General features: G+C 35.7%; 1 protein-coding gene and 2 pseudogenes across 1 annotated transcript; all 3 read left to right on the top strand.

Moving 5' to 3' along the window:
* Window positions 1-723: 723 nt before the first annotated feature.
* LOC107876846 (G-type lectin S-receptor-like serine/threonine-protein kinase SD2-5) lies at window positions 724-8,236 on the top strand. Its single transcript, XM_047394151.1, is given in 2 exon segments — window positions 724-2,287; window positions 5,471-8,236. Coding segments are annotated over 2 exon segments (3,996 nt in total). The 5' UTR covers window positions 724-918; the 3' UTR covers window positions 8,098-8,236.
* A 1,252-nt stretch (window positions 8,237-9,488) lies between these two features.
* On the top strand, window positions 9,489-10,230 carry LOC107876848 (annotated as a pseudogene).
* A 916-nt stretch (window positions 10,231-11,146) lies between these two features.
* LOC107876850 lies at window positions 11,147-14,414 on the top strand (annotated as a pseudogene).
* The last annotated feature ends 777 nt before the right edge of the window (window positions 14,415-15,191 follow it).

The raw sequence follows: 15,191 nt of genomic DNA, 5'->3' as shown, positions 1-15,191 counted from the left end.
GATTTGTTTATGAATTTGAGCAATGCAGATAAAATTTAAATGGTGGCCTGAAAAAGGATATTTATGTAAATTAGCCATCTCCTATTGATATTGACTTGATGTTGCGCTCCCTCTCACCTGTAAACCATATGAAAATATTCTCCTCCCTCGCCCGTATACCATTTGAAAACACATACAATTTGTGCAGTTAGTCGAGGCGTACCTAGTTCAGTGACGCTTACTGCCCTTATTGTCTGTGTAATTCAGACATAATTGGCGTAGTGTTCGATTCAATCTAGTCATGTTTGAAACAAGGAATCAATCGGCATGTTTAACATGCTCATTTTGTAAAACCTATGCTTCTCTCTAAATTCAGGTGGAGCGATCCTACTATAAAGATACAATAGAGGAAGATGCAAATACATAAGAGGAGTTTTCATAATCCCAAGTAGAACACAGAATTCATGTTCACCAGTTTTAAGCAAATAAACTGGTCAATTACCATATACATTATAGGATTCTTTGACCTGTTAATTGCTTGTCCAAGTGAAAAAAGACGTTATTTAGTAGGACAAGTTGACGGTGAATATTTTATCATATCAAAAGTCAAAATTCCAACGAGGTTCATTTTTAAAATAATAGTCAAAGACCTTCATGCAGTAATATATTCTTTGCACATGACATATACAGCATTGACAAAGACATCTTCTTGAGTTCTTTATCACCTGCAAGTTGAATTTCATATGATATACCACAAATGTCCAGCTGGCTTAAGTTTTACTAGTCAATTTCACGTTATCCAAGTTGTATAAACTAGGTGCTTGTTGCTTTCTTGATCATGCTATATATAGAGTTTGCATTTTGCATTAGAAAATGCAATTCATCAAAAGGCAATTTGTCTTCTGTTAAGTTTACAATCATCATTATCCAGTGTTCTTAATGGCTTTATGCAAGATTTTTCCTTTTGCCTTCATTCTCCTTTCTTGTTCTTGTTATCTGATATCCGGCCAACGTTTTGATTACCCAACTGCAAATCTTTCTACAACTTGGATCAACAGTGTTTCTGCACCCCATTCAATAGATTATACGGATGGCTCAAGGATAAGGGCTATACTACTCAGAGGAACTTTTGGTCCAAGATATGCATGTGGTTTCTATTGTAATGGCAATTGTGAGAGTTACCTCTTTGCCATCTTCATTGTGCAAACCAACAGCGCTTCCCAAATTACTTCTCCCGCGATTGGATTCCCACAAGTTGTTTGGTCTGCTAACCGGAACAATCCGGTTAAGATCAATTCTACTTTGCAACTTACAGCAGAAGGAGACTTGGTGCTCAGAGATGCTGATGGTACTTTGGCTTGGTCTACAAACACTGCTGGGAAATCTGTTGCTGGCTTAAGCTTGACCGATGAGGGGAATCTTGCTCTGTTTGATTCCAAGAATGCAACTGTTTGGCAGTCTTTTGATCACCCAACTGATGCTTTAGTTCCGGGGCAGAAGTTAGTATCAGGAATGAAACTAACAGCAAGTGTTTCCAGAACAAACTGGACGGCGGGAGGTTTGTTTGCCTTATCTGCTATCGATAATGGTTTGGTTGCTTTTGTAGAGTCAAATCCTCCCCAAAAATACTTTGAAGCATCTGTTGGTGGATCCAATACTAGTGGAGGCTCCAATTATGTTAAGTATTTGAATGGAAGCTTGACTTTATTCACACATTCTGCTGACACAACCGAGTTGATTCTGATTTCTATTACTCCAGCATCCTCTGCTCAATATATGAAACTCGAGTCCAATGGACACTTGAAAGTGTACGAGTGGACAAGTCGGGGGTGGAGAGAGGTGGATGATCTCTTGACAGGCTTTCGTGGCGAGTGCAATTACCCCACGGTCTGTGGAAGATATGGCATTTGCACAATGGGACAGTGTAGTTGTCCCACAAGCTCTATTTCAAGTACCTATTTCAGACCGATAGATGTTAGGCGGCCTAATCTTGGTTACTCTGAGGTCACAAAGCTGACTTGAAAAAATTTAAAGAAACACGGACTTTTGGAAGTTGAAGATGTGGACTATTTCGCGTTTAAGGCAGATATTAGTGACACAGATGTGAATACCTGTACACGCGCATGTTTGGAGAAATGTTCCTGTAAAGCTGCATTCTTCCGTAGTGGGTTAAATTCTTCGAGGACCAGGTGGGACTGCGACTTGCCAACCGAGATCTTTTCAATCATGAATAATGAGAAGGACAAGACAAGGTATGATTCTGTCGCGTTTATAAAAGTACTGGTTAATGCTCAACCAGCGGCTGATACTATATGAACACAAATTAACCCGTGGCAGGACATGGATGGAAATTATAAAATTCTGCACGCGGTATCCAGAATAAAAGCATGCTAGGTATGATTTTGTGAAGGTTTGGTTAAATAAAGACATGGTTGGATAAACCAAATTAGTATTAAAGAGTTCTTTGTATTCCCTCAGTTCCCTTTTTTTTTTTTTGTATTACACTCTCATCCCTCTTTTCATTTATGTGTTACTATTTCATTGTCCTTGTCCTAGCATTGTTAGTGTTAAAAAGTTCTCTTTTCAGTTGTTTGGCAGAGTTAAGTGTTTGTTACATTTGTGCTTGGTATAATTCATAAATAGACACTCAAACTTGACATCAGCTGGCAAGCACACTCTCTAACTTTGTGAGTTTGCATCTAAACACCTTAACTTGGTCATAACAGCAACTAAACACCCAACTCGTCCCCATTGTGTCTCGTAGACACCCAACGCTGATGTAACATAAATTTTTGAGGTGTCTAGATAATCATTTTGTAAGTTGAGTGCTCAATTGACACAATAGAGACTAGTTAAGGTGTTTGACCAGTATTTATTTATGCATCAGGTTTCATAATGCATAAATAGACACTAAAGCCGAGAGTATTTATTTCATGCCACTCTTCCAAGTTATCTTAAGCAATCACGAGCGAAGATGTGGGGAATGATAAACCCTTGAGATTATTCAACATCTTAACTTGATCTTAACGGCAGCTAAACACCCAACTCGTTTCCATTGTGCCTTGTAGACACCCGGGCCGACTCAATATATTCTGTAGCCTAAAGCAAACTTCAAAATGAGGTTTAAAAGAAGATTTTTGTATATTTTTATATTTAAAGTTTATTTCTATAACTTTTTGAGATGCAAAATTATGAATAAAATTATTTTACAATTGATTTCTCTCAATAATTTTCATTTCAATTAATTGTATACTTAAAACATTCTATTTCTGTTGAGATGATGTTGATCTTAAGTATGATTTTTAATAGTTTTAATTTAAAAAATTTCTATCAACTGAGATAGTTATTATAGGAACTCTATATGCAACATAAACATTTCAAAAATAAAGATTTTTTTTTTTTTTTTTACCTTTCTATTCCCTCCATCCTACAATAACTATTGTTTTAATTCTTTTCAAGTCCATTACATAAAATAACAAATATAAGTTATAGTTATTAAGTTGCCATTTTATTAGATTTTGTTTAGAATTGAGAAGTATTAAAAATAAATCTTCTTTGATGTTAAGGATAAAATTAAAAATAATTATCAACTTTAATCTTAAATTTCTAATATGATATTTTTTGAGCTAAAATGACATTAAAAAGAAACAATGTTTTCTAATGAAAAAAATACTCTTAATTATAAATTTATAATTGCTAAAAAAATGAGGCTCCAAAAATCGAGGGCCTAAAGAGGTAGCTATAGTGGCTTTAGGCTAAAGCCGGCACTGTAGACACCCAACGCTGACGTGACATAAATTTTGGAGGTGTCTAGATGATCATATTGTAATTTGAGTGTTCAACTGACACCTTAACTTGGTCGTAACAACAACTAAACACCCAACTCCTCCCCATTATGTCTTGTAGACACCCAACGCCGACGTGACATAAATTTTGGAGGTGTCCAAATGCTCATTTTGTAAGTTACAATGTTCAACTGACACAATAGAGATCAGTATTTATTTATGCATCCGGTCTCATAATGCATAAATAGACACTAAAGTCGAGTGTATTTAGTTCATGCACTCTTCCAAGCTATCTTAAGCAATCACAAGCGAAGACGTGGGGAATTGTGAACCCTTGGATAATTGAACGTAATGTGCATGCGCCTATGTAAATAAGTTTAAAAGCGGTGGATAGCCTTGTTCCTATAAGTACAGACCCCGGCAATCTCTTGCAAGGAACACAACATAATCTTGATTTTCGATGTATACGTTATAAATCGAGCCAAAATTAGGAAAATTTTATGCATTTTCTCAAATTAATATTGTAAAGTGAATAAATTGGTCAAATGAGTTATTGTTCTCTTTGAACTGTCATGTACATGTCACTTTCACACGTTTAACTGTATAAAATAAATCTGAAAGAAATTGGTTGTGCTTTCCCTTTCATGGGGCAATATGCAGGTACTTTTAAAGATGTACAGTAGGAAGTAGGGACAAACATGACAATCTTTTTAAGCGTTGATTTGGTAAAAACGATTATTTTATTAAATTACTATTAACATTTAGACCTAAATTAGACTTATATTGGTTTCACACTATAATTTCATCCAACAAACTTCCAGTGGGCATTAACCTGACCAAGTCAAAACAAAAAAAACAGGAGAATTAGGGACTTCCTCGATTCAATTTTACTTGTCCATTCTAATTAAAGTAGGTACTTGTTCAATTGAAAAAACCAAGGAACAATTTATCGTTTCATGTCTATTTTACTATTAAGTACTAGTCATTTTCAATTCATTCTCAACATTTAAATGTCATATAATTATTAGGGGTGATATAACAAAGTTATTATTTTATTTATTGCGATGTGCTTGTCAAATCAAGAATCTTTTCGAAATCACCTCTCTACATCCAAGAAGTAGGGCTAAAGTCTGCATAAACTCCACTTCTCGGACTTCACTAATGAGATTTCACTGGATATTTTGTTGTTGGTGTTATTATGTTATTTACTCATAATATATAAATGTGACCTTTGACTTGGTCTCTCATGACATCTATGCCCTTCAATTTTGTATGTGTACAAGTAGACATTAAACTTGTACTGAGTCGAACAAGTAAACTCACATGTCTTACATGACATTTGCATGGCAATTTGCGTGAGATTGCCAAGTAGGACGTCTGTGTTTATTTGTTCAACTTCATACAAGTTTAAGTGCCTACTTATAACAACCAAAGTTGAAGGGTACATATGTCAACTGAGACCAAATTAAATAACATGTTTATATATCATGAATTCTATTTATTTCTTCTTCAAAGGTATGTCAAATCAAAAATTAACCTAGAGAGTGATTTATGAAGAAATATGTGAAATTAGGACAACTTGGATAAGGTCAACGCGTTGGTCCACCAGTTCTCCAAGTTGTAAAAAGTAGGTGCGTGGTGCTTTCTTGACCAATTGTACATTTGCATTGAGCAATAAGAAAATGCATTCACGGGTCAATAATAAGCTAAAAAATATCTTAATGCACAGATCTTAGATTCCTTCAAACAACCCAAAGTTTACATACTTACATTTAAGTTCAATTTGTCTTCATCTCATGATGAACTAAAGGCCATTTGCCTAGTGTGGAACCACAAATTGGTCTTTATGGCTTTATGCAAGATATTACCTTTCTTCTTCATTCTTTGTTGTTCTTTTACTTTGATAAGCAGCCAACCTTTTGATTATCCAACTGCAAACCTTTCGACCACTTGGATCAATAGCTTTTCTGCACCCCATTCAGTGAATTTCACTGATGGCTCAATAATAAGGGCTATACTACTCAGAGGAACGTTTGGTCCAAGATATGCTTGTGGTTTCTATTGTAATGGCAATTGTCAGAGTTACCTATTTGCCATCTTCATTGTGCAAACCAACAGCGTTTCTGGAATTACTTCTCCCGCGATTGGATTCCCACAAGTTGTTTGGTCTGCTAACCGGAACAATTCGGTTAGGATCAATTCTTTTTTGCAACTTACAGCAGAAGGAGACTTGGTGCTCAGAGATGCTGATGGTACTTTGGCTTGGTCAACAAACACTGCTGGCAAATCTGTTGCTGGCTTAAGCTTGACCGATGAGGGGAGTCTTGTCCTGTTCGATTCCAAGAATGGAACTGTTTGGCAATCTTTTGAACACCCAACTGATGCTTTGGTTCCAGGACAGAAGTTGGTATCAGGGATGAAGCTAACAGCAAGTGTTTCAACAACAAATTGGACTGCGGGAGGTTTGATTTCTTTATCTGCTACCGATGATGGTCTGGTTGGTTTTGTAGAGTCAAATCCTCCCCAAACATACTTTTCAAGGACTATTGGTGGATTGAATGCTAGTAGAGGCTCAAATTATGTTGTGTATTTGAATGGAAGCTTGTCTTTATTCTCAAATTCGAGTAGCAATTTGGAGACATTGTTTTCTATTTCGCGAGCATCCTCAGCTCAATATATGAAACTCGAATCTGATGGACACTTGAAAGTGTATGAGTGGCAAAGTGGGTGGAATGAGGTGGATGATCTCTTGACAGGTTTTAACGGTGAGTGTTATTACCCCATGGTCTGTGGAAGATATGGCATTTGCTCAAGGGGGCAGTGTAGTTGTCCCAAATCGAGCTCTAATTCAACTACCTATTTCAGACAGATAGATGATAGGGAGGGTAATCTCGGTTGCTCTGAGGTCACAAAGCTGACTTGCAATCCTTTAAATAACCACACATTTTTGGACCTTCAAGATGTGGACTATTTCGCGTTTAAGGCAGATATTAGTGACACAGATTTGAATACCTGTAAACGCGCATGTTTGGAGAAATGTTCCTGTAAAGCTGCATTCTTCCGTAGTGGTTTAAACTCTTCCACTGGAGACTGCTACCTACCATCCGAGATCTTTTCACTAGCGAATAATGAGAAGGATAGGACACGGTATGATTCCCAGACATTTATAAAAGTACAGGAACTTGAACCTGCAGCTCATATTCCTACAACGTTTTTAAGTGGTGCTATATTGGGCTCTATCATAGGATCTTCCATATTAGGCATCATAATTGGAATTATAGTTTTCATATTTTGGAAAAAAAAGAGAAAGGCCAATGAAGATGAGGAAGATTATCCAGATCATGTGCCAGGAATGTCGACTAGATTTTCTTACGATGATCTAAAGGCTGCAACGGAGAATTTTACCAAGAAGCTTGGTGAAGGAGGATTTGGGTCGGTTTTTGAAGGGTGCTTAGAAGATGGCACAAAGATTGCAGTGAAATGCCTTGAAGGAATAGGACAAGTCAAAAAATCATTCTTAGCCGAGGTTGAAACTATTGGCAGCATACATCATGTAAACTTGGTGCAATTGATTGGGTTCTGTGCTGAGAAATCTCATAGGCTTTTAGTATACGAGTTCATGAGCAATGGATCACTAGAAAAATGGATCTACCATGGGAAACAAGAGCAAATTCTAGACTGGAACTGTAGGAAGAAGATTATTCAAGACGTAGCCAAAGGATTAGCCTACCTTCATGAAGAATGCAGGCAAAAGATTTTACATTTGGATATTAAACCACCAAACATACTCCTAGATGAGAAGCTCAATGCTAAACTCTCTGACTTTGGGCTCGCAAAGCTAATTGATCGAAATCAGAGCCAAGTCATGACCATGATGAGAGGCACTCCTGGTTATTTGGCTCCTGAATGGCTTAGTGGAGTTATAACAGAAAAGGTAGATGTTTACAGCTTTGGCATTGTGATCTTGGAAATTTTGATTGGACGAAGACATTTTGAGGCATCATATACTGAAGAGGAAAGGATAATGTTGAACTTATTCAGGAAAAAGGCAGAGGAAGGGCAGTTGGTGGATCTTATTGATAAGCATAGTGAAGATATTCAGTTCTACAAAGAAGAAGTAATAAAGACGATGCAGATTGCTGCCTGGTGTTTACAAAGTGATTACACAAAGAGGCCATCAATGTCGATGGTGGTCAAGGCCATGGAGGGTGTGCTAGATGTTGAAAAGGATCTAGATTACAGCTTTAAGCCACAAACTATTCCTGCAATACCAAATATTAGTTTTGCAGATTCAACTCCTTTACTACCTTCAGTCCTATCAGGTCCAAGGTGAGGAGGAAGTTCCCTAGATTTTTTTGTTGATTTCTTATTTTTATGCTATTTCTTCTCCAATGTTCAAAAATTTATGGTTGTTTTCTTCAATTTATTCATTGTATAACTACTAATCAAATCATCATTGTGGATTTTTGATACACTTGTTAGCATGATAGTATGTGTAACATGAATAAGAAGGGTTTAAGTTAGAGCAGAGAGATTATTCTAAACCCAATACTTCAAAGGACTTAGAGCAATATTTTTGAAATTGCATCTCGTCTATGGTAAATGCTTACATGCACCCGGTGTTTACTCCCAGAGCTGGCTTGACCATATAGCTACTAAGCAATGGCTTGAGGCCCCAACTTTGCGGAGGCCCCATTTTTTCTAAATATTTTTATTAACTGACAGCAAGATACATGTATAGTGCACAAAATGCACATAAGATGCACGTAAATTGTACAAGATGCATGTACATCGCACGAGATACACGGGTGGCACATGAGAGACATGTGTGATGCACAAAAGCTAACTTTATTTAATATACTTGAAACCTATGATTAAAATTTGGCTTTAGGCCACCAAATTCGTTGAGCCGACCCTGTTTACTCCCCATCAAGCAATTTAACTATAGCATTTAGAAATTAAAGCGAGACTACATATTACTAAATCATAGTTAGGTGATGAATGAGAGTAAACACCGTTGTGCACAAGTTTTTACCTTATCGTTATACTATGAGATTATAAAATCTTAAGACCTAGAGAAACAAAATAATGATCATGCACAATCCTAGTTTTCAGCAAAAGTTTTTAGTACCATTTTTTGTTCTCCTCTTGAAATATGGCAGGGTAGCAATATGTACCTCAATATTAGATTTATTAAGGCGCAATACATAGATTTTAGATGTACAATTTATAAATTGAACCAAAAATAGGAAGATCTTTATGTATCATCCCAGATTGATATTTCAAATTAGCAAATAAATTGGTCAAATGTCTAATGATTTTTTACTGCAGATATTAGAAACACAGATGTGAATACTTGTAAGGATGCTTGTTTAATGAACTGTTCCTATAAAGCTGCTCTATTTTGTAGTGGTTTAAACTCTTCCACTGGAGATTTCTACCTACCATCAGAGATCTTTTCACTAGCGAATAATGAGAAGGACAAGACATGGTATGATTCTCAGGAATTTATAAAAGTACAGGAACCTGAACCCAGCAGCTTATATTCCTAAAACATTTTTAAGTGGTGCTATACTGGGCTCTATCATAGGATCTTTCATCTTAGGCATCATAATTGGAATTACAGTTTTCATATTCTGGAAAAAAAAAGAAAAAGTCCAACAAAGATGAGGAAGATTATCTAGATCACGAGCCAGGAATGCCAACTAGATTTTCTTACAAGCAATGGAGAATTTTACCAAGAAGCTTGGTGAAGGAGGATTTGGATCAGTTTTTGAAGGGTGTTTAGAAGATGGCAATAAGATTGCAGTGAAATGCATTGATGGAATAGGACAAGTCAAAAAATCATTATTAGCCGAGTTTAAAACTATTAGCAGCATATATCATGTAAACTTGGTGCAATTGATTGGGTTCTATGCTAAGAAATCTCATAGGCTTTTAGTATATGAGTTCATGGACAATGGATAACTAGAAAAATGGATCTACCATAGGAAACAAGAGCAAATTATAGACTGGAACTGTAGGAAGAAGATTATTCAAGACATAGACAAAAGATTAGCCTACCTTCATGAAGAATGCAGGCAAAAGATTTTGCATTTGGATATTAAACAACCAAACATACTGCTAGATGATAAGCTCTACGCTAAATTCTCTGACTTTGGGCTTGCAAAGCTAATTAATAGAAATCAGAGTCAAGTCATGACCATAATGAGATTCACTCTTGGTTATTTGGCTCCTCAATGGCTAAGTGGAGTTATAATAGAAAAGGTAGATGTTTACAGCTTTGGCATTATGATCTTGGAAATTTTGAGTGGACGAAGTCATTTTGAGGCATTAGAAGATTCAACTCCTTTACTAACTTTAGTCCTATCAGGTCCAAGGTAAGGAGTAAGTTCCCTTGGGTTTTTGTTAATTTCTTATTTTTATGCTACTGCAGCTTGCTTGCTGCTGTGTAAATTTCTTCTCCAATGTTCAAAAATTTATGGTTATTTTCTTCAATTTATTCAGAACTACTAATCAACTCATCATTATGAATTTTTGATAAACTTTTTAGAATGATAGTATGTGTAACAGGAACAAGAAGGGTTTAAGTTAGAATAGAGAGATCATTCTGAACCCAATACTTTAAAGCAATTAAAGCAATAACTTTGAAATTGCATCTCGTCTATGGTAAATGCTTATATGCACCTGATGTTTACTCCCAGGGTTGGCTCGACCATAAAGCCATTAGAGCAATGGCTTGAGGCCCCAACTTTGTGGATGCCCCATGTTTTCTAAATATTTTTATCAACTGACAACAGAATACATGTATAGTGCACCAAATGCAAATAAGATTCACGTAAATTGCACAAGATGCAAGTACATCGCACGAGATGCAGGAGTGGCATATGAGAGACATGTGTGATGCACAAACGCTAATTTTATTGAATATACATAAAACTTATGATTAAAATTTGCCTTTAGGCCACCAAATTTGTTGACCCGATCCTGTTTACTCCCCACCAAGAAATTTAACTATAGTAGTTAAAAATTAAAGCGAGAATATGTAGTACTAAGTCATAGTTAGGTGATGAATGAGTGTAAACACTGTTGTGCACAAGTTTCTACCTTATCTCTATACGATGAGATTATAAAATCATAAGACCTAGAGAAATAAAATCAATGATCGTGCACAATCCTAGTTTTCAGCAAAAGCTTTTAGTACCATCTTTAGTCCTCCTCCTTAAAAATATGGCAGGGTAACAATATGTACCTCAATATTAGATTTATTAAGGCGCAACACATAGATTTTAGATGTACAATTAATAAATTGAGCCAAATATAGGAAGATCATTTTGTATCATCCCAGATTGATATTACAAATTAGTGAATAAATTGGTCAAATGTCTAATGATTTTTTTACTGCAGATATTAGAAAAATTGACGTGAATACTTGTAAAGATGCTTGTTTAAGGAACTGTTCTGGTAAATTTGCTCTATTTTGTAATGGTTTAAACTCTTTCACCAGAGACTGCTACCTACCATCTGAGATCTTTTCACTAGCGAATAATAAGAAGGACAGGACACGGTATGATTCCCAGGCATTTATAAAAGTATAGGAACCTGAACCCACAACTCATATTCCAAAAATGTTTTTAAGTGGTGTTATACTGGGATCTATCATAGGATCTTCCATCTTAGGCATCATGATTGGAAATGCATTTTTATATTCTAGAAAAAAAAGAGAAAAGCCAATAAAGATGAAGAAGATTATCTAGATCATGTGCCAAGAGTGCCGACTAGATTTTCTTACGATGATCTAAATGCAGCAATGGATAATTTTACCAAGAAGCTTGGTAAAGGAGGATTTGGGTCAATTTTTGAAGGGTGGTTAGAAAAGGGCACAAAGATTGCAGTAAAATGCCTTGATGGAATTGGACAAGTAAAAAAATCATTCTTTGTTGAGGTTGAAACTATTGGCATCATACATCATGTAAGTTTTGTGCTGAGAAATCTCATAGGCTTTTAGTATATAAGTTCATGGGCAATGGATCACTAGAAAAATGGATCTACCATGAGAAACAATAGAAAATTCTAGACTGGAACTGCAGGAAGAAGATTATTCAAGACGTAGCCAAAGGATTAGCCTACCTTCATGAAGAATGCAGGCAAAAGATTTTGTATTTGGATATCAAACCACCAAACATACTCCTAGATGAGAAGCTCAACGCTAAACTCTCTGACTTTGGGCTTGTAAAGCTAATTGATTGAAATCAGAGTTAAGTCATGACCATGATGAGATGCACTCCTGGTTATTTGGCTCCTAAATGGATAAGTGGAGTTATAATAGAATAGGTAGATGTTTAAAGCTTTGGCATTGTGATCTTGGAAATTTTGAGTGGAAGAAGACATTTTGAGGCATCAGAGACTGAAGAGGAAATGATATTGTTGAACTTATTCAGGAAAAAGGCAGAGGAAGGGCAGTTGGTAGATCTTATTGATAAGTAAAGTAAAGATATGCAGTTTTACAAAGAAGAAGTAATAAGGACGATGCTGCCTGGTGTTTACCAAGTGATTACACAAACAGGCCATCAATGTCAATAGTGGTCAAGGCCATGGAGGGTGTGCTAGATGTTGAAAAGGATCTATATTACAACTTTAAGCCACAAACTATTCATGCAATACCAAATATTAGTTTTGTAGATTCAACTACTTTACTGCCTTCGGTCCTATTAGGTCCAAGATGAGGAGAAAGTTCTCTCTATTTTTTGTTAATTTCTTATTTTTATGCTGTTGCAACTTGCTTGCTGATCTTCTCCAATGTTCACAAAGTTATTGTTTTCTTCAACTTATTCAATGCTAAACTACTAATCAACTCATAATTGTGGATTTTTGATATGCATGTTAGCATGATAGTATGTGTAATCGGAACAAGAAAGGTCTAAGTTAGAGCAGAGAGATCATTCTAAACCCAAAACTTCAAAGGACTTACAAGCAACATTTTTTAAATTGCATCTCGTCAATGGTAAATGCTTACATACACTTGGTGTTTACTCCCAGGGTTGGCTCGAACATAAAACTACTAAAGCAATGACTTGAGGCCCTATTTTTTCTAAATATTTTTATTAACTGACAACATGATACATGTATAGCGCACACAATGCATATAAGATGCACGTAAATCGCACAAGATGAATGTACATCGCACGAGATGTACGGGTGGCATAGGAGATACATGTGTGATGCACAAAAGCTAATTTTATTGAATATACTTGAAACCTATGATTAAAATTTGACTTTAGGCCACCAAATTCGTTGAGCTGACCCTGTTTACTCCCCACCAAGCAATTTAAATATAGTAGTTAGAAATTAAAGTGAGAATATGTATTACTAAGTCATAGTTAGGTGATGAATGATTGTAAACACCGCTGCGCACAAGTTTCTTCCTCATCGCTATATGATGAGATTATAAAATCATAAGACCTAGAGAAATAAAATCAATGATCGTGCACAATCCCAGTTTTTAGCAAAAGCTTTTAGTACCATCTTTTTTCCTCCTCTTGAAATATGGAAGGGTAGCAATATGTACCTCAATATTAGATTTATTAAGGCGCAATACATAGATTTTAGATGTACAATTAATAAATTGAGCCAAATATAGGAAGATCATTATGTATCATCCCAGATTGATATTACAAATTAGCGAATAAATTGGTCAAATGTCTAATGATTTTTTACTGCAGATATTAGAAACACTGATGTGAATAGTTGTGAAGATGCTTAAGGAACTGTTCTTGTAAAGCTGCTCTATTTTGTAGTGGTTTAAAATTTTCCGCTGGAGACTGCTACCTACCATCCAAGATCTTTTCACTAGCGAATAATGAGAAGGATAGGACACGGTATGATTCCAAAGAATTTATAAAAGTACAGGAACCTGAACCCGCAACTCATATTCCTAAAGCATTTTTAAGTGTTGCTATACTGGGATCTATCATAGGATCTTCCATATTAGGCATTATAATTGGAATTACAGTTTTCATATTCTGGAAAAAGAAAAAAAATGCCAATGAAGATGAGGAAGATTATCTAGATCACATGCCAGGAATGTCGACTAAATTTTCTTACGATGATCTAAAGGCTGCAACGGAGAATTTTACCAAGAATCTTGGTGAAGGAGGATTTGGATCAATTTTTGAAGGGTGATTAGAAGATAGCACAAAGATTGCAGTGAAATGCTTTGATAGAATAGAACAAGTTAAAAAATCATTCTTAGCTGAGGTTGAAACTATTGACAGCATACATTATGTAAATTTGGTGCAATTGATTGGGTTCTGTGATAAGAAATCTCATAGGCTTTTAGTATACGAGTTCATGAGCAATGGATCACTAAAAAAATAGATCTACCATGGGAAAGAAGAGCAAATTCTAGATTGGAACTGCAGGAAGAAGATTATTCAAGACATAGCCAAAGAACTAGCCTACTTTCATGAAGAATGCAGGCAAAAGATTTTGCATTTGGATATTAAACCACCAAACATACTCCTAGATGAGAAGATCAACGCTAAACTCTCTGACTTTGGGCTTGCAAAGCTAATTGATCGAAATCAGAGCCAAGATATGACCATGATGAGAGACATTTTGAGGCATCAGAGACTAAAGAGGAAAGTATAATGTTGAACTTATTTAGGAAAAAGGCAGAAGGGAAGTTGGGGGATCTTATTGATAAACACAGTGAGGATATGCATTTCTACAAAGAAGAAGTAATAAAGATTGTACAGATTGCTGCCTGGTGTTTATAAAGTCATTACACAAAAGGCCATCAATGCCGATGGTGGTCAAGGCCATGGATAGTGTGCTAGTTATTGAAAAGGATCTTGATTACAGATTTAAGCCATAAACTATTCCTGCAATATCAAATATTAGTTTTGCAGATTCAACTTCTTTAATCCCTTCGGTCTTATTAGGTCCAAGGTGAGGAGGAAGTTCTTTAGATTTTCTTGTAATTTCTTAGTTTTATGCTATTACAGCTTGTTTGCTACTGTGTAAATTCTTTTCCAATGTTCAAAAGTTATTATTGTTTTCTTCAATTTATTCATTGCAGAACTACAAATCAACTCATCATTTTGGATTTTCGATACGTTTGTTAGCATGATAGTGTGTAGAAAGGTTTAAGTTAGAGTAGAGAGATCATTCATTCTGAAACCAATATTTCAAAGGACTTAAAAGCAACATTTTTGAAATTACATCTCGTCTATGGTAAATGCTTACATAGACCTTCTGTTTACTCCTAAGGATGGCTCGACTATATAGCTACTAAAGCAATGACTTTTGAGGCCCCATATTTTCTAAATATTTTTATTAACTGACAACATGATACATGTATAGCGCACAAAATGCAAATAAGATGCATGTAAATTGCACAAGATGCACGTATATCGCACGAGATGC

Source organism: Capsicum annuum, chromosome 7 (genome assembly GCF_002878395.1).
Source record: "Capsicum annuum cultivar UCD-10X-F1 chromosome 7, UCD10Xv1.1, whole genome shotgun sequence".
NCBI classification, from domain to species: Eukaryota; Viridiplantae; Streptophyta; class Magnoliopsida; order Solanales; family Solanaceae; genus Capsicum; species Capsicum annuum.
This window is presented reverse-complemented; position numbering and strand designations above follow the sequence as displayed.